At 48.1% G+C, this 18,638-nt stretch overlaps 1 protein-coding gene across 2 annotated transcripts in view; it reads right to left on the reverse strand.

The window, feature by feature from the left end:
* Positions 1–5,877, reverse strand: part of LOC136610901 (vitelline membrane outer layer protein 1 homolog) — a 60,505-nt gene extending 54,628 nt beyond the window's left edge. For both annotated transcript variants that reach the window (XR_010790192.1, XM_066590099.1), the window contains exons 1-2: positions 5,534–5,877; positions 3,507–3,622 (exon numbers count right to left, since the gene is read on the reverse strand). Coding sequence is in view for 1 of the 2 variants with exons in the window: in XM_066590099.1 (XP_066446196.1) it covers positions 3,507–3,622; positions 5,534–5,692 (275 nt within the window). In the remaining variant the exon portion in view is untranslated. The remainder of the gene's footprint in view (positions 1–3,506; positions 3,623–5,533) is intronic.
* Between the last annotated feature and the right edge of the window lie 12,761 nt (positions 5,878–18,638).

Consider the following 18,638-nt stretch of genomic DNA (forward strand, 5'->3'; position numbering starts at 1 on the left):
CTGGCTACAAAACTTAGCCAAGAGCCTGGAGATTTCACGGGGGGCCGCGGTGAGCGGTTCCTGGTCACATGTTCGCCGTTATCCAATGGATAATGGCGATCACGTAAAAGTAAAAAAAATTGAAGTTTCATCTCCCCTCACTGATGCGATCGCTGAGAGAAGATGAAACTTTTTACTGGAGCCCCCCGTATTTGAACCCTGACGCGATCCTCCTCCATGAGCCTTCCCGGATTCTGCACATGTGACCGCCGGCAAAATGCCGGACACATGCGCAGGATTCGGGGAGCCCAGGAAATTTAAAATCTTCTTGCTCCCAGCGACCAACGGTCGCCGAGAGCCTGGAGCAGTGACGGGTGGCCTTGTTGAGTGGTCCCCGGTCACGTGATAAAAAGGTAGCGATCTACGTTAGGTCGGTCTCACATGACCGGATAGGAATTAGATTCCGCATGCGTCTGATCCGCGGTATTACACAATTCAGCTCACATTAGCAGGTCTGAATTGCGTACTCTACTCGCAGAAAAGAGAACGTAGCAGGTTCTATTTTACTGCGGATATCTACAGCATACAGCCCATTGTGCTCCATGGTCACAGATATACCCGCAGCCCATACACATTGTGTACGGGCTGCGGATATCTGCGTTATCGCTAAGCGACGGTGCGGGAAATACAAACAAAAAAAAAGATGTACTGCGCATGACCGCCTGTGTGAGTAAGGCAGTTATGCGCAGTACATTATGCGGCCGTACGCAGAGTCACAGCCAGGCTCACAGCTGGGATCCGCTGCAGGTCTCTACAAGTGGATTCCACATCCGGCCGTGTGATCCGGCGTTATTCAGACCGCTACCTGTGATACGTAATTTACAAGAAGCCCCGGGATCGCTCACCTTTCTGCAGTTCCAGGAGCAGCTTGTTGAGCACCTTCTGTGTTAGACCGCCGCACCTCATCAAGCTTACGGAGACTCACAGAGCGCCACTTTTTACACCCCATACCAGCCGCTGGGGTCAAGAAATGACTCCCAAGAAGCATGAGAGGAGGGGGGATACCCAGTATTATTGTCCCATGTGCCCATCCCAGCCAGGCCCCCATAATTACCCCTGTCTTCGGAAATACCACACAGTTCACATTATTACTTTTATGTAAGATTTGGAGAACGCCAAAAAGGGCGCGGAGGGGGGGGGGGGTGTTATCTTTAGGGAGTCAATTTTTATTCCGCGCAAGTAACCAATGGGTCCTGGAATTTATTCAGTTGTACCCAGAAATCCAACGGGTGTTCCCTCCATTATAGGACTTGCCATGGGCCCTGTAAGTAGGGCCACAATGGGTATGTTTCTGAACACAGGACAAACGAGGGGATCCATTTTGGGGTGAACGTCTTCATTCCTATGTACTCTGTACAAAAAAAACTGTTTTTAAATTGACAAAATTGCCAAAAAAAATTAAAATCGTAATTTTTTTCCTCCTGCTTTGCTTAGATTCATTCAAATACTGTTGGGTCAAAATACACAGTACACCCCTAGATGAATTCATTAAGGGGTCTAGTTTTCAAAATGGGGTCATTATTGTTTTGGCCGCTCAATGGCTCTACAGGTGGGCAATGGGGCCAGGAATTTATTCAGTTGTACCCTGAAATCCAAGGGGTGTTCCTACCATTATAGGCCGAGCCATGTGTCCTGTAAGTAGATTGGGGCCACAAGGGGTATGTTTCTGAACACGGGACAAACGGGGGTATCCATTTTGGGGTGCAAGTCTTCATTCACATGTGTGCTGTACAAAAAAAGCTGTTTTTAAAATGACAGAATTGCCAAAAAAAAAAATCGAAAATCACAATTGTTTTCCTTTTGCTTTACTTGAATTCATTCAAAAATATGCAGTACACCCCTAGATAAATTCGTTAAGTGGTCTAGTTTTCAAAGTCGGGTAATTTGTGGGGGTTCTCTATGGGGCCTAAAACTCCTTAAGCAAAATTTCTGCTCAGAAAGCCCCCGACTGCTCCTTTCATTTTGGGCCCCGTTGTGCTTCCAGATATAAGATTAGGGGCACAACGGGTATGTCTCTGAACACGGGACAAACAGGGGGATCCATTTTGGGGTGTAAATCCTCATTTTTTTGTGCACTATAGAAAAAAAAATATGTCTTTAAGGGTGGACACTCACTGGCGATATTTTCTTTCTTGCGCTACGAGAGCATGACAAAACTCTCGCCTCGCAGCGCAAGAAAGACTCCGGAATAGAACCGGCATATCGCTAGTGCTTTCAATGCGGCCAGCAGCAGCAGCGCTAGCCCTATTGAACACATAGGGAGAATGCCGCGGACTTCTGCCACAGCTGTGACAGCTGTGAAAGGAGTTTCTTTCATCCTTGCGGGGATGAAGGAATCCTCTGCCACAGCTGTGACAGCTGTGGCAGAAGTCCGCGGTGTTCTATCACATTGCTTTCAATATATTAGCTATTGGCTGAGCCCTCAGCCAATCAGCACAGCCCTTTCAGGAGGCAGGGATTTCTAAATCCCCACCTGCTGAAAGAGCTTAACAGCAGTGCAGAGCGCTGTAGAGATGAGTAATTTTTTACCACTTATTGATGATTATCGGAGAAGGGCTTCTATTTCAAGCCCTTCCCCCGATAATCATACTGCGGGGCTTGGAAGAAAGCAGTGCTTTCAATGGGATCGGGAGCAGTGCCGATCCCATTGAAAGCAATGGGATAGAATGCCGCGGACTTCTGCCACAGCTGTCACAGCTGTGGCAGAGGATTCCTTCATCCCTGCGGTCCCCACAGGAACGAAGGAAACTCCTGTTACAGCTGTGGCAGAAGTCCGCAGCATTCTCCATCTCTTTTCAATGGGGCTAGCGCTGCTGCCGCTGGCTCCATTGAAAAGACTGGCGAAATCCCGGCGTGATGCCAGTTTTTTTTATTGCACTGCGCTGCAAGACTTTACCTTTACTCTCGCAACGTAGTGGAGAAAAAAAACGTCAGTGGGTGTTCACCCTTAAATTACATATTTGCAAAAATATGACATTTTACTTTTTCTCCTCTTAATTGAATTCATTCCTGAAATAAATCTGTGGGGTCAAAATCCTCCTGACCCCCTCAGTGAATATATTAAGGGGTGTAGTTTTTAGAATAGGGTCATTTGTAGGGGTATTTATATATCTATATATCGGACTATTTTCACCACCTAAGTGAAGTACAACATGTGGCTAAAAACAATGTCAGAATCACTTGGATATACAAAACCTTTACGGAGTTATTCTATGTTAAAGTAACGCATGTCAGATTTCCAAAATTTGGCCTGGTCATTAAGGTGCAAACAGGCTTGGTCACTAATGGGTTAAAGGGGTTGTCTAGGGCTAGAAAAATATAGCGGCTTTCTTCCAAACACAGCACCACCCTTGTCTGTAGGTTGTGTCTGGTATTGCAGCCCAACTGCCATTCACTTCAAGGGTGACGTTGGGTTTGGAAGAAAGCAGCCGTGTTCATGGCTGAATGCTAAATGTCTTGGTACTTACTCTCCAACACTGGACGTAATGGTCTTCACTGCCTCCTGAGATGAATTTTTTGCGCAAAAAAGGGCAATTGCATTCAGAGCCGTGTCATCGATGAAGGGTCCTTTCCAATGCTGCACCTAAGATTAAGACCATCATATCTTGTATAATATGAATATAACACACATGATTTATTAACTCCACCCAGCATTAATAACTGCATTATTACATTTGTCCATGCCTCTCTATACATCTGCTCTAGTCCGTTTATATATCTGTCCTTGTCCCTAAATACTGTATATATCTCTACTAGTCCCAGCCTTCGCCTTGATGTACAGCAGTGGGGGCCACATAAAATCAGGTGGTGTGCCGGATTTGGCTCATGGGCCTTGTGTTTGACATGTGTGCACTAGGCTAAATTCCCATGGACAAGCGTGATATCAGGTCGAGAAACTTAACCCAATAATGCACTTTCGAACTTGCGTTTTTCCCACCGGTGCAAGACGTTTTTATTCAAAACGCTTCACATCACTTCTGTGAATTAGCGATCCTCATGCACATTGTACAGTATGCAAATGCCATGCAATCGAAAACAATGGGCGAGACGTTCTGCAGGAACGTCCAATGAAGGAACATGCTGCGATCACCCATGTGAATAAGCCCATAGAGGAAGAATTAAGGAAAACTAGAATTAGGATCAGTTTATGTCAAATTGTTATCGGTTCTCTATCACCATCTGTTCCGTTATCTGACTCCCATCATCCTCATCTGTCTGCTATATTATCTGACTCCCATCGCCCTCATCTGTCTGCTCCGTTATCTGACTCCCATCGCCCTCATCTGTCTGCTCCGTTATCTGACTCCCATCGCCCTCATCTGTCTGCTCCGTTATCTGACTCCCATCGCCCTCATCTGTCTGCTCCATTATCTGACTCCCATCACCCTCATCTGTCTGCTCCGTTATCTGACTCCCATCGCCCTCATCTGTCTGCTCCGTTATCTGACTCCCATCGCCCTCATCTGTCTGCTCCGTTATCTGACTCCCATCGCCCTCATCTGTCTGCTCTGTTATCTGACTCCCATCGCCCTCATCTGTCTGCTCCTTTATCTGACTCCCATCACCCTCATCTGTCTGCTCCGTTATCTGACTCCCATCGCCCTCATCTGTCTGCTCCATTATCTGACTCCCATCACCCTCATCTGTCTGCTCCATTATCTGACTCCCATCGCCCTCATCTGTCTGCTCCGTTATCTGACTCCCATCGCCCTCATCTGTCTGCTCCGTTATCTGACTTCCATCGCCCTCATCTGTCTGCTCCGTTATCTGACTCCCATCGCCCTCATCTGTCTGCTCCATTATCTGACTCCCATCACCCTCATCTGTCTGCTCCATTATCTGACTCCCATCGCCCTCATCTGTCTGCTCCATTATCTGACTCCCATCGCCCTCATCTGTCTGCTCCATTATCTGACTCCCATCGCCCTCATCTGTCTGTTCCATTATCTGACTCCCATCACCCTCATCTGTCTGCTCCGTTATCTGACTCCCATCACCCTCATCTGTCTGCTCCGTTATCTGACTCCCATCGCCCTCGTCTGTCTGCTCCGTTATCTTATAACCATCATCCATTTTCCCATCTTCTGATTTCTATCACTATCCTCTTCCTGTCATCGTTCGCTGATTTCCTCTGCTTGTATATTTGTTACCTTCTAGCCTAGATACAAGCTCAGATTATGGCTCATTTGACTGTCCGTCCGTTACATAATTTGGCCCTACTGTCAGTCGTGAATCTGAGTACCGGTGAGGTATCTGCTATAGGTGAAGCCCAGTTCTGCCATCTTCTGTCCTGGCGCTATTTCAGTGCCTATATATCTGCCCTCATCTTTTTCTATACTTTCGTCCTTGTCCCAGTCTGTACATCAGTCCTAATTCCTATCTATAGTCCTTCTCTCTGTCTATACATCTATTCTTGCTCTGTATATACATTTTTATCCTAGTTCCTATCTACTCATCTGAATGAGTGTAAATCAATCTTCCATATATTACTCACTTTAAGACGGAAGCCTCGCGCCACTGTTCCTTCATCACAAACCTCCATGGGGCCCCAGGTACCCCGTCTATCTCCATTCGGAACTGATATGGTACTTGGAGAGCTCCTTTGAGCCACCAAGTTCTGCAGAGTCACCAAGATGAGAAGGACGGCCAACATCTTGTCTTGTGTATGAAGGTCTCACCACGTAGGGATGGAAGCTGCAAGTAGATTGTGGATGGGGCTTACCGAAGCCTTTATATATAATAGGAACTTGGCCGATCACCAAGATATCAATCTGACTTCCTTGTTCCAACAATCAGGCATGAATTATTATTCATGAGATGTCTTGTACTTTTCTTGTACTTTCCTTCTCCTTTTATCACTCTGTGATCATTGTTTTTATGAAACTTTTTAGTCAAAATCAGTTTGTAGATGACCAGACATACGATCACTCATACATGTAAAATATTAATAAATGGAAAGAAAAAAAGAATGACATGATTTGGAAACCTCATTTAACCAGATTTTACACCTAGGAAGTAAGTAAACCAATTTCTGGAGTTTTGTGAGCGGAATGTTGTCCCATTCTTGTCTGATGGAGGATTCTAGCTGCTCCGCGGTCCTCTGTCGTCTTTGCTGGATTTTTTGTTTCATAATGCGCCAAATGCTTTCTATTGGTGAAAGGTCTGGCCTGCAGGTGGCCGGTTCAGGTCTCAGACTCTTCTCCTGTGAAGCCATGTTGTTGTGATGGATGCAGTATGAGGTCTACCATTGTCTTACTGAAATATACTATATACAATTGCTGAAATATACAAATATACTCTTGCTGAAAGAGACGTTGTCTGGATGGAGAATGTGTTGTTTTGCAACCTCCATATACTGCTCAATATTGTTAATGTCTCTCAAGATGTGTGCGCTGCCCATGGCATAGGCACTAATGCAACCCTCATACCAGCAGAGAGGCAGGCTTAGGAACTGTGTGCTGATAACAAGTTGGATGGTGCCTCTTCTCTTGAGTCCGCAGGACACGACATCCATGGTTTCCAAAAAGAATTTCAAATTTTGATTAATCTGACCACAGAACAGTTGTCCATTTTAAATGAGTTTGGCCCAGAGAAGATGCTGACGTTTCTGGGTTGTGTTGATACATGGCTTCTGTGATATAGAGACTGGCAGGTCCTCAACCATTTTGCTGTGTGTATCAGGCCTTAGACCTATATTCAGCATCCAATTTTTTTAACCACTGTATAATTCCATTTAGGCCTTAATTAGTTAGAATGCAGTTATAATTTTTTTAGTTCCCCCATACCTTTTGAATATTCGCATATAGAAAGGCAATTGTCTGACCTTTCTCTGGACAAGAGTGAATAAGCCCCGTCCATTCTTCTTGGCCTCCTGTCTCCATGTGTCTGTTTAGTTTAGCCTATTTCTCCCTGTCAGGGTAGGTGGTGCTGACATGACCGACTTTGTTGCAGGAAAAGCATCTGAGGGTATCCATAGGAGTCTGTGAAGGGGGTTAGGGAGCAGACCTCGTTGAGGATCTAGGAACAGGGGGGAGGGTCTGTCAGTTACTATTCTGTTTACCCCCTCTCCAGCTGGCTCTGGATTTCCACAGGTCTGGCCTCCGGTTTGTGATTTAGCTGTACGCAAGCCGGGCGGCTTCCTCCGTGTATTTGGGGTCACGGTTCAGGACAAACTGGCAGATATTGGCTGTACAAGTCTTCAAGAACTTCTCCTTCAGCACCACATCTTCCAGGTTGTCAAACTGAGTGATGGATTGCCCCTTGATCCACTGCCAGCGGGCAGTCCTCTGTTGACCCAGCAGGTGCACGTGGTCCACACTGCAGCTCCCATAATGGTTTCAGAAGGATGGAAACATCTTTTTTAACTCAGCAGATTCTACCTCACTCCTGAACTGTGAGGTGAGGAGTTATCGTATGTGTGTCAAAGAAGTAGTTTAGTATCGTGATCAAGTGAGCCTGACGTTTTTTCATGGAAGGGGTAAACAGCATTTAGCCCTAATCAATTGAGTCAGACATTTACTGCCTGAGGATTTGGGAGGTGTCAGCTCAATAGAAGTGCTGTAAATACCCTCCAGAGGTAACTGAAGAGGTAAATAGCAACGTTAAGCCCAATGTGTTTCGCTCGAGGTGAGCTCCTCGGGGGCTAGAATAACCTCAGGTATATTAATGCACAAAAGTGTAATTTTCTGACACCAAACACTATCATACAGATCAGGGGAGAGAAGTGTAATCTCCTAGTTTCTCTAATAGCCGTTTAAAGAGGGGTAGTTGGAGGGTAGGAGGTAGCAAAAGGGTGAGGTTGTCCTATACCAGATATTATCTCCCGGATTTGTGTTTCCACCAGGTAATCTCTTCCACCTTGATTAGTATCCAGAGAGTTAAACCCACTTTTTCTCCCCAGAAATCTTTTCTGAATATTTGCCCAGCAGCTATGTGACTACCGCACTAATATAACACTGAGAATAAGTATATCTGTCTTGTTCCTTTCCGTATCTTAGTCCTTTTCTTTCCTTTTTTTCCCTTGTTCCCTTTCATTGAATTCTTCCTTTCCTTTTTCTAAATAGAAATTGCTCACTGATTCCCCTTGCTAATTATAACAAGGATAGGAGTAACATAATAGCACAGAAGATCGGGGGTTAAAGAAACAACAAGAAAAAGATAAATATGTAAAGCCAACAGCCCAGATGGTAGGCATATTTCCAGTTATGATGTCATCAGGGATACCAATCGTGAAGCGAAAATTATAACAACGAGTGTTTAGATGTGTTTTATTCAGCTGTCCCGTCTGATTTTGAAAGTCTAATTCATATCAGGTAGGACCTTCACACAACCAATAATCCCTCTTCTTTATATGATACTATAACTTATATTCATGGATTGTACGGTGAACTGTGTTCACAGACAATGGTTTCTGGCAGTATTCCTGAGTCCATGCAGTGATTCGCATTACACAATCATGCCTGTCTTTAATGCAGTAACGCCTCATGGTCCATAGATCTCAAGTATCCAATATTGACCATCAGCTTTGTAACTTGTATATATGAATTTCTCCAGATTCTCTGAATCTTTTGATGATATTATTTACTGTGAATGGTGGATAATCAAAGTCTTCACAATTTCACATTGAACATTTTTCTGACATTATTACACAACTTTTAGGTGCAGTTGTTCACAGATTGGTGAACCTTTGACCACCTCTGCTTCTGAAAGACTCTGCCTCTCTAACATGCTCTTGTTATACACAGTCATGTGATGTAGATAACTCAGTACCACTTCCTTTTCCATCCTCTAGTTACTCCTGTTCCAGCTTTTATGAGATGTGTTGCTGCCATCCATTACTAAATGAGTTAATTTTTTAAAATACAATGTAAACATTTCTCCCTCACCTTCTGATATGTGTTCTACTGGTATACAGCAATGCAATATCTATACTGCAGTGCATTATCACTAATCTTTGAACCCTCTACATGCTGAGATCGACATTGATCATGATGTGTAAAGGGTTAACAGTGGGGATCACTGATCCTCATTGTTGGAGTGGGAGGCTGGCTGTCAGTCACAGCCAGCTACTGCTGCAGATAGTGCGGGTTTAGCTTCCAAGCCAGGACGTAAACTTACATGGGGTTAAGGGGATCCAGTCCCTGAAAACTTTTCAACAAGATGTAAAATGTTGTTAAACTAGGGAATTTAGGGAACAAAAAATGTAACTAATTAACATCTGTTTTTCCCTCAAGACCCTCACAAGAATTCTCTCGAGTTCAGCTAGAAATAGCAGTCAGATTTTCTCCCACTTTTTGATAGCTGATGGCAAACTGATGATGTAGTTCCTATGGATCCGTTACAATGTTGCTTCCTCGGGTCTTGCTTTTCAGGCGGTATGAGTTGGGGGTCAGTGGATTGGATAAAACAGTTTGATAATTTTCTCTAGTTCTTTGATGTTACCTATCTGTACCACCGCTGGACCTGAACCTTTCCAGTCTCTGGGTCCGAGGCCTTAACTTCAAGCTATCAGTTTCTACCTCTTTCCAAAAAACTCAAGGATACTACAGGGGTTTGTTGATATAATGGAAATGCCTACAATTGATAATAAACATCTAGATGCTTCCATTATTTTGATAGACACCTGTATATACATGATTTTCCTTGAATTCTTGAAAGTCCCTGAAAAACTGTTTCCTCTTACGGATTGAATGGCAAAGCCTCTGAATAAACCCCTTGCAATAGAGTTTCCTTATTCTTAAACACAGAGTCATTCTTCAGTTTAAAAGAAGAGAAAGGTGCAGCGACTACTCTAAAGGATGTAATCCGAACAGTAAAGTAGTTCTTGTAAAAACGATGGCTGTTGATGGGCTGAGCAGTGGTCGAAGAACCAAACAGATGCTGAGTAGTGGTCGAAGTGGATCAGCAGTCATTCTGGAAGTGGATCATTGGTCGAAGTGGAACAGCAATTGTTGTGTAGGAGGATTTATGAATTAGTTGAACCAGGCTCAGCTAATTCGTAAATCCCACCTCCCCAACACGATCGCTGTTAGTTGGCTCTTCGACCGCTGTGCAGCGCAGGATGAACCAATGCGAGGCTGTGATTGGTTCATTGAGCGCTACATTGATTGGCTGAGCAGAGGTGAAAGAACTAATCACAGCTAACACTTGCTGGAGGCAGGATTTAGGAGTCCAGTAACTAGGAAGTGATGTTGTACAAGCTCAGAGAACTGCGAGAACCATGCGGACATCTGGAGAGCAGCAGGTGGGACCTGGACTGAGTCTGCTAGGTAATGTATTACTTTTTCATGTAGTGTAACTAGGGCTTATTTTTGGGATTGGCTTATGTTTCAATCTTCCCTGAACCCCCCCCCCCAAAAGCAGGATAGGGCTTATTTTTGGGATAGCTCTTACTTTCAGGGAAACACTTTGTGACACGTTTCAGAGAAAGACCGAGGAAACAACAAATTAGGAGAGTTAAGAACAAAAAACTATTTTCAAGAAAAATTAAGAACAAGGGTAAGCAATAGAGATGAGCGAGCACCAAAATGCTCGGGTGCTCGTTACTCGAGACGAACTTTTTGCGATGCTCGAGGGTTCGTTTCGAGTAACGAACCCCATTGAAGTCAATGGGCGACCCGAGCATTTTTGTATATCGCCGATGCTCGCTAAGGTTTTCATTTGTGAAAATCTGCAAAACCCAAGAAAGTGATGGAAACGACACAGCAACGGATAGGACAGGCGAGGGGCAACATGCTGGGCTGCATCTCAAGTTCACAGGTCCCACTATTAAGCCACAATAGCGGCAAGAGTGAGACCCCCCCCCCCCTCCCAACAACTTTTACTTCTGAAAAGCCATCATTAGCATGGCATAGCTTAGCTAAGCACCACACTACCTCCAACAAAGCACAATCACTGCCTGCATGACACTCCGCTGCCACTTCTCCTGGGTTACATGCTGACCAACCGCCCCCCCCCTCCCCCCCACAGCGCACACCAAAGTGTCCCTGCGCAGCCTTCAGCTGCCCTCATGCCACACCACCCTTATGTCTATTTAGAAGTGCGTCTGCCATGACGAGGGACCGCAGGCACACACTGCACAGGGTTGGCACGGCTAGGCAGCGACCCTCTTTAAAAGGGGCGGGGCGATAGCCCACAATGCTGTACAGAAGCAATGAGAAATAGAATCCTGTGCCACCACCATCAGGAGCTGCACACGTGGGCATAGCAATGGGGAACCTATGTGCCACACAGTATTCATTCTGTCAAGGTGTCTGCATGCCCCAGTTAGACCGGGCTTTTTAATTCATAGACACAGGCAGGTACAACTCCCTATTGTGAAGTCCCTGTCGACCGACAGCATGGGTGGCTCCCTGGAACCCACCGGCGGTACACAGAAATATCCCATTGCATTGCCCAACACAGCTGAGGTAGTAATGTCGTGCTTAATGCAGGTGGGCTTCGGCCCACACTGCATGCCCCAGTCTGACTGGGGTTCTTTAGAAGTGGACACATGTAGGTTAAACTCCCTGTGGACCCACTGCCTGGGTGGGTGCCAGGAAGCCACCGGCGCTACATAGAAATATCCCATTGCAGTGCCCAACACAGCTGAGGTAACGTCAGCTGGAATGCAGGTGGGCTAAAAATTAATTTGATTACACTGTAGGCGAGGGCCCACAAAAATTGCTGTCTCAACAGTACTAATGTACATCCCAAAAATTGGCCATGGCCAGCCAAGAGGGCAGGTGAAACCCATTAATCGCTTTGGTTAATGTGGCTTAAGTGGTAACTAGGCCTGGAGGCAGCCCAGTGTAACGAAAAATTGGTTCAAGTTAAAGTTCCAACGCTTTTAAGCGCATTGAAACTTATAAAAATTGTTCTGAAAAATTATTTGAGTGAGCCTTGTGGCCCTAAGAAAAATTGCCCGTTCAGCGTGATTACGTGAGGTTTCAGGAGGAGGAGCAGGAGGAGGAGGAGGAGGAATATTAGACACAGATTGATGAAGCAGAAATGTCCCCGTTTTGGATGGTGAGAGAGAACGTAGCTTCCATCCGCGGGTGCAGCCTACGTATTGCTTACGTATCGCTGCTGTCCGCTGGTGGAGAACAGAAGTCTGGGGAAATCCAGCCTTTGTTCATCTTGATGAGTGTTAGCCTGTCGGCACTGTCGGTTGACAAACGGCTACGCTTATCTGTGATGATTCCCCCAGCCGCACTAAACACCCTCTCCGACAAGACGCTAGCCGCAGGACAAGCAAGCACCTCCAGGGCATACAGCGCGAGTTCAGGCCATGTGTCCAGCTTCGACACCCAGTAGTTGTAGGGGGCAGAGGCGTCACCGAGGATGGTCGTGCGATCGGCTACGTACTCCCTCACCATCCTTTTACAGTGCTCCCGCCGACTCAGCCTTGACTGGGGACCGGTGACACAGTCTTGGTGGGGAGCCATAAAGCTGGCCAGGCCCTTAAAGACTGTTGCACTGCCTGGGATGTACATGCTGCTCGATCTCCGCACCTCCCCTGCTACCTTGCCCTCGGTACTGCGCCTTCTGCCACTAGCGCTGTCGGCTGGGAATTTTACCATCAGCTTGTCCGCAAGGGTCCTGTGGTATAGCAACACTCTCGAACCCCTTTCCTCTTCGGGAATGAGAGTGGGCAGGTTCTCCTTATAGCGTGGGTCGAGCAGTGTGTACACCCAGTAATCCGTTGTGGCCAGAATGCGTGCAACGCGAGGGTCACGAGAAAGGCATCCTAACATGAAGTCAGCCATGTGTGCCAGGGTACCAGTACGCAACACATGGCTGTCTTCACTAGGAAGATCACTTTCAGGATCCTCCTCCTCCTCCTCCTCAGGCCATACACGCTGAAAGGATGACAGGCAATCAGCCGGTGTACCGTCAGCAGCGGGCCAAGCTGTCTCTTCCCCCTCCTCCTCATCCTCCTCATGCTCCTCCTCCTCCTCCTGTACGCGCTGAGAAATAGACAGGAGGGTGCCCTGACTATCCAGCGGCATACTGTCTTCCCCCGCCCCCGTTTCCGAGCGCAAAGCAGCTGCCTTTATGGTTTGCAGGGAATTTCTCAAGATGCATAGCAGAGGAATGGTGATGCTAATGATTGTAGCATCACTGCTCACCACCTGGGTAGACTCCTCAAAATTACCAAGGACATAGCAGATGTCTGCCAACCAGGCCCACTCTTCTGAAAGGAATTGAGGAGGCTGACTCCCACTGCGCCGCCCATGTTGGAGTTGGTATTCGACTATAGCTCTACGTTGTTCATAGAGCCTGGCCAACATGTGGAGCGTAGAGTTCCACCGTGTGGGCACGTCGCACAGCAGTCGGTGCACTGGCAGCTTAAAGTGATGTTGCAGGGTGCGCAGGGTGGCAGCGTCCGTGTGGGACTTGCAGAAATGTGCGCAGAGCCGGCGCGCCTTTACGAGCAGGTCTGACAAGCGTGGGTAGCTTTTCAGAAAGCGCTGAACCACCAAATTAAAGACGTGGGCCAGGCATGGCACGTGCGTGAGGCTGCCGAGCTGCAGAGCCGCCACCAGGTTACGGCCGTTGTCACACACGACCATGCCCGGTTGGAGGCTCAGCGGCGCAAGCCAGCGGTCGGTCTGCTGTGTCAGACCCTGCAGCAGTTCGTGGGCCGTGTGCCTCTTATCGCCTAAGCTGAGTAGTTTCAGCACGGCCTGCTGACGCTTGCCCACCGCTGTGCTGCCACACCGCGCGACACCGACTGCTGGCGACATGCTGCTGCTAACACATCTTGATTGCGAGACAGAGGAGGAGGAGGAGGAGGAGGAGGAGGGTGCTTTAGTGGAGGAAGCATACACCTCCGCAGATACCACCACCGAGCTGGGGCCCGCAATTCTGGGGGTGGGTAGGACGTGAGCGGTCCCAGGCTCTGACTCTGTCCCAGCCTCCACTAAATTCACCCAATGTGCCGTCAGGGAGATGTAGTGGCCCTGCCCGCCTGTGCTTGTCCACGTGTCCATTGTTAAGTGGACCGTGGCAGTAACCGCGTTGGTGAGGGCGCGTACAATGTTGCGGGAGACGTGGTCGTGCAGGGCTGGGACGGCACATCGGGAAAAGTAGTGGCGACTGGGAACTGAGTAGCGCGGGGCCGCCGCCTCCATGATACTTTTGAAGGACTCCGTTTCCACAACCCTATACGGCAGCATCTCAAGGCTGATGAATTTTGCTATGTGGACGGTTAACGTTTGAGCGTGCGGGTGCGTGGCGGCGTACTTGCGCTTGCGCTCCAACAGTTGCGCAAGCGACGGCTGGACGGTGCGCTGAACTACACTGCTGGATGGGGCCGAGGACAGCGGAGATGAGGGTGTGGGTGCAGGCCATGAGGCGGTAGTGCCTGTGTCCTGAGAGGGGGGTTGCATCTCAGTGGCAGGTTGGGGCACAGGGGGAGAGGCAGGGGTGCAAACCGGAGGCGCTGAACGGCCTTCGTCCCACCTTGTGGGGTGCTTGACCATCACATGTCTGCGCATGGTGGTGGTGGTGAGGCTGTTGGTGTTGGCTCCCCGGCTGAGCTTTGCGCGACAAAGGTTGCACACCACTGTTCGTCGGTCGTCAGGCGTCTCTGTGAAAAACTGCCAGACCTTAGAGCACCTCGGCCTCTGCAGGGTGGCATGGCGCGAGGGGGCGCTTTGGGAAACAGTTGGTGGATTATTCGGTCTGGCCCTGCCTCTACCCCTGGCCACCGCACTGCCTCTTGCAACCTGCCCTGCTGATGCCCTTGACTCCCCCTCTGAAGACCTGTCCTCCTGAGTAAGTGTTGCACACCAGGTGGGGTCAGTCACCTCACCGTCCTGCTGCTCTTCCTCCGAATCCTCTGTGCGCTGCTCCCTCGGACTTACTGCCCTTACTACTACCACACTGCAAGACAACTGTGTCTGATCGTCATCGTCCTCCTCACCCACAGAAAGTTGTTGAGACAGTTGGCGGAAGTCCCCAGCCTCTTCCCCCGGACCCCGGGAACTTTCGAATGGTTGGGCATCAGTGACGATAAACTCCTCTGGTGGGAGAGGAACCGCTGCTGCCCAATCTAAGCAGGGGCCCGAGAACAGTTCCTGGCAGTGTTCCCGCTCCTGAGCAGGTGTCATTGTAGTGGAGTGAGGAGGCTGGGAGGAAGGAGGAGCAGCAGACAGAGGATTCGGATTTGCAGCAGTGGACGGCGCAGAACTGCGTTTGGACGATAGGTTGCTCGAAGCACTTTCTGCCATCCAGGACAGGACCTGCTCACACTGCTCATTTTCTAATAACCGTCTCCCGCGTGGACCCATTAATTGGGCGATGAATGTGGGGACGCCAGAAACGTGCCTCTCTCCTAATCGCGCAGCAGTCGGCTGCGACACACCTGGATCAGGAGCTCGGCCTGTGCCCACACCCTGACTTGGCCCTCCGCGTCCTCGGCCGCGTCCACGTCCTCTAGGCCTACCCCTACCCTTCAGCATGCTGTATTACCAGTGATTTGATTTCACAGGCAGGAAATAAATTGGCGCAAGACTGCAGCCAAATATAATTTTTTCCGTTTTTTGAAAACGAAAGGCCCCACTGCCTCTAGTGAATGAATAATCAAAGTTTAATAACTGTGCTGTGTCCCTGCTAATGTGTCACAGAACGTGAGGGTAGCAGAGTTATTAACTCTGGCAGAGCAGGTATTTTTTTTCCCAATTAAGGAAAGCAAATGGCGAAGCCAGGAGTAAAACGTAGCTGGGTGCGTCTGATTTTTAAACGTTGCACACGCAGCCGACACGTGTCCACCGCCCTTAGGACGGACAGAGGCAGGACAAATAGAATTATTTTCAGTTTTTTTCCACCAAAAGGCAGCACTGCGTATATTCAATGAACATGAGAAGTTTAATAACTGTGCTGTGTCCCTGCTAATGTGTCACAGAACGTGAGGGTAGCAGAGTTATTAACTCTGGCAGAGCGGGTATTTTTTTTCCCAATTAAGGAAAGCAAATGGCGAAGCCAGGAGTAAAACGTAGCTGGGTGCGTCTGATTTTTAAACGTTGCACACGCAGCCGACACGTGTCCACCGGCGTTAGGACGGACAGAGGCAGGACAAATAGAATTATTTTCAGTTTTTTTCCACCAAAAGGCAGCACTGCGTATATTCAATGAACATGAGAAGTGTAATAACTGTGCTGTGTCCCTGCTAATGTGTCACAGAACGTGAGGGTAGCAGAGTTATTAACTCTGGCAGAGCAGGTATTTTTTTTCCCAATTAAGGAAAGCAAATGGCGAAGCCAGGAGTAAAACGTAGCTGGGTGCGTCTGATTTTTAAACGTTGCACACGCAGCCGACACGTGTCCACTGCCCTTAGGACGGACAGAGGCAGGACAAATACAATTATTTTCAGTTTTTTTTCCACCAAAAGGCCGCACTGCGTATATTCAATGAATAATAACTGTGTTGTGGCCCTGCCTACACAATTCTTTCCCTGCAGTATCAATGGAGGGTGCAATGCTCTGCAGAGGCGATTTTGAGAAGAAAAAAAAATGCAGCACAGCTAACAGCAGCCAGCACAGTACTGCACACGGTTAAATATGGCCCTAGAAAGGACCGTTGAGGTTCTTGAAGGCTACAATGACTCCTAACACTCTCCCTGCCTATGCAGCACTTCTGTCCCTAATGCCGGGTGCAACGCTCTGCAGAGGCGATTTTGAGAAAAAAAATAATTGCCACTGCTAACAGCAGCCAACACACAGCTATCAGTGGCCCTAATAAGGACCTTTGGGGGGTCTTGAAGCCTACACTAACTACCAATTCTTTCCCTACAGCAGCTCCGGTACAAACAGCACTGTCCCTCATCTAACTCACACGGCATCTGAGGCGAGCCGCGGGAGGGGCCGACTTTTATATTAGGCGGACACCTGATCACCCCAGCCACTCACAGCAGGGGGGTGGTATAGGGCTGGAACAACACAGGGGGAAGTTGTAATGCCTTCCCTGTCTTTCAATTGGCCAGAAAAGCGCGCTAACGTCTCAGGGAAGGAAGTGAAAGTAACCAGAACACCGCATGGTGTTCGTTACGAATAACGAACATCCCGAACACCCTAATATTCGCACGAATATCAAGCTCGGACGAACACGTTCGCTCATCTCTAATAATAACTACATATTGTGAAAGATCACTCGTTATGGAATTAATGCCGAGATTATAGGACTAACAAGTGGATTGAGTTGGTCTTTGTGAACTTTGGGGAAGTGATAGAAGATTGAAAAAAAGGGGATTTTTTTAAATTACAAATTCTCTTTATTTATCTGTGATGCTCTTATGGTGGTGAGTAGAGATGAGTGAGCACGCTCATTCCAGTATTAGGCTACTCGAGTCGAGCACCGCAGGGTGCTCGAGTAAATTTCATTTCCCCATCCCGCATGTTTAGTGCCATTTTTTTAGCCACTAAACATGCAGGGAAGGCATTACCACTCCGTGCTGTGATGTGCCAGCCCTCTGCACGTCTACAGCAGTGAGTGGCTAGCGGGATAAGGTGACCGCCGAGTACTTAAAGTGGTGCCGCCCGTGGCTCGCCCCAGACGCATGCTGGCAGAGGTTAGGGAAAGAGCTGCTGACGCTGAGATAGGGAAAGTGTTAGTGTAGGGTGCGGTTAGGCAGGGATCCTGACTTCAAGAACACTACAGTCCTTCTTAGGGCTACTCCTCTTGTGCATTAGCATTTTGGCTGTCCGGGACCAGAAGTGCACCATTTTTTTATATCTACCAGTCTCTGTGTCCGGTGAATTAGCCCCAGATCTCATCGCTATGAAGTGGGTTAAATGTTTATGGCCCTGTGCAGAGCATCTCACATCTACCATTCTCAATGCGGTGAATTAGCCGTAGTTCTCATCACTATAGAGTGGGTTAATTTTTTCTGGAACTGCATATAGCCTCTCGTATCTACAAGTCTCTGTGGGCGGTGAATTAACCCCAGTTCTCAGCACTATAGAGTGGGTTAATTTTTTCTGGCACTCCATACAGACTCTCTTATCTACATGTTTCTGTGAGCGGTAAATTACTCAGAGGTATCAGCACAATACACAATATCGGCGCCCGAGTGAGGGTGTGGGCAGAGGCCGAGGTCCTGAGCGGGGTGAATCAGAGTGTGCTGCTGAGGGATTAGTAAATCGCCACGTATCTCTGCTCCCTAGCTTCATCTCACATTTTGCAGGTCCGCGTGGTAGACCTTTATTACAAGCACAACAGTGCGATCAGGTGCTGATGTGGATCGCGGATAATGCGTCCAGCAATTTATCCAACATCCAGTCATCCACGCAGTCCACTCATGCAGGCCAAGGGACTGCTCCTCTGAATCCTCAGGCTGGCTCCTTCTTCCTCCCAGTCTGGTCATTCCATGAAAGGAGTTTCTGAACAGGCATACTTCCAGGAACTGTTCTCGGGTCCCTGCCCTGAGTTGGAAAAAAATGTTCATCAGCCACCTGAGAAGCTTGTCGTGACCGATGCCCAACATTTGGAACTTTCCCAGAGTCAGGGTGATGAGGTTGGGGACTTCCGGAAACTGTCTCATCTCCCTGATGGCATATTGGGTGAACTTGGTGGAGGCTGGGACCGAGTCAGAGCCTGGGACGCTTATGTGCTACCCA

Source organism: Eleutherodactylus coqui, chromosome 2 (genome assembly GCF_035609145.1).
Source record: "Eleutherodactylus coqui strain aEleCoq1 chromosome 2, aEleCoq1.hap1, whole genome shotgun sequence".
Lineage (NCBI taxonomy): Eukaryota > Metazoa > Chordata > Amphibia > Anura > Eleutherodactylidae > Eleutherodactylus > Eleutherodactylus coqui.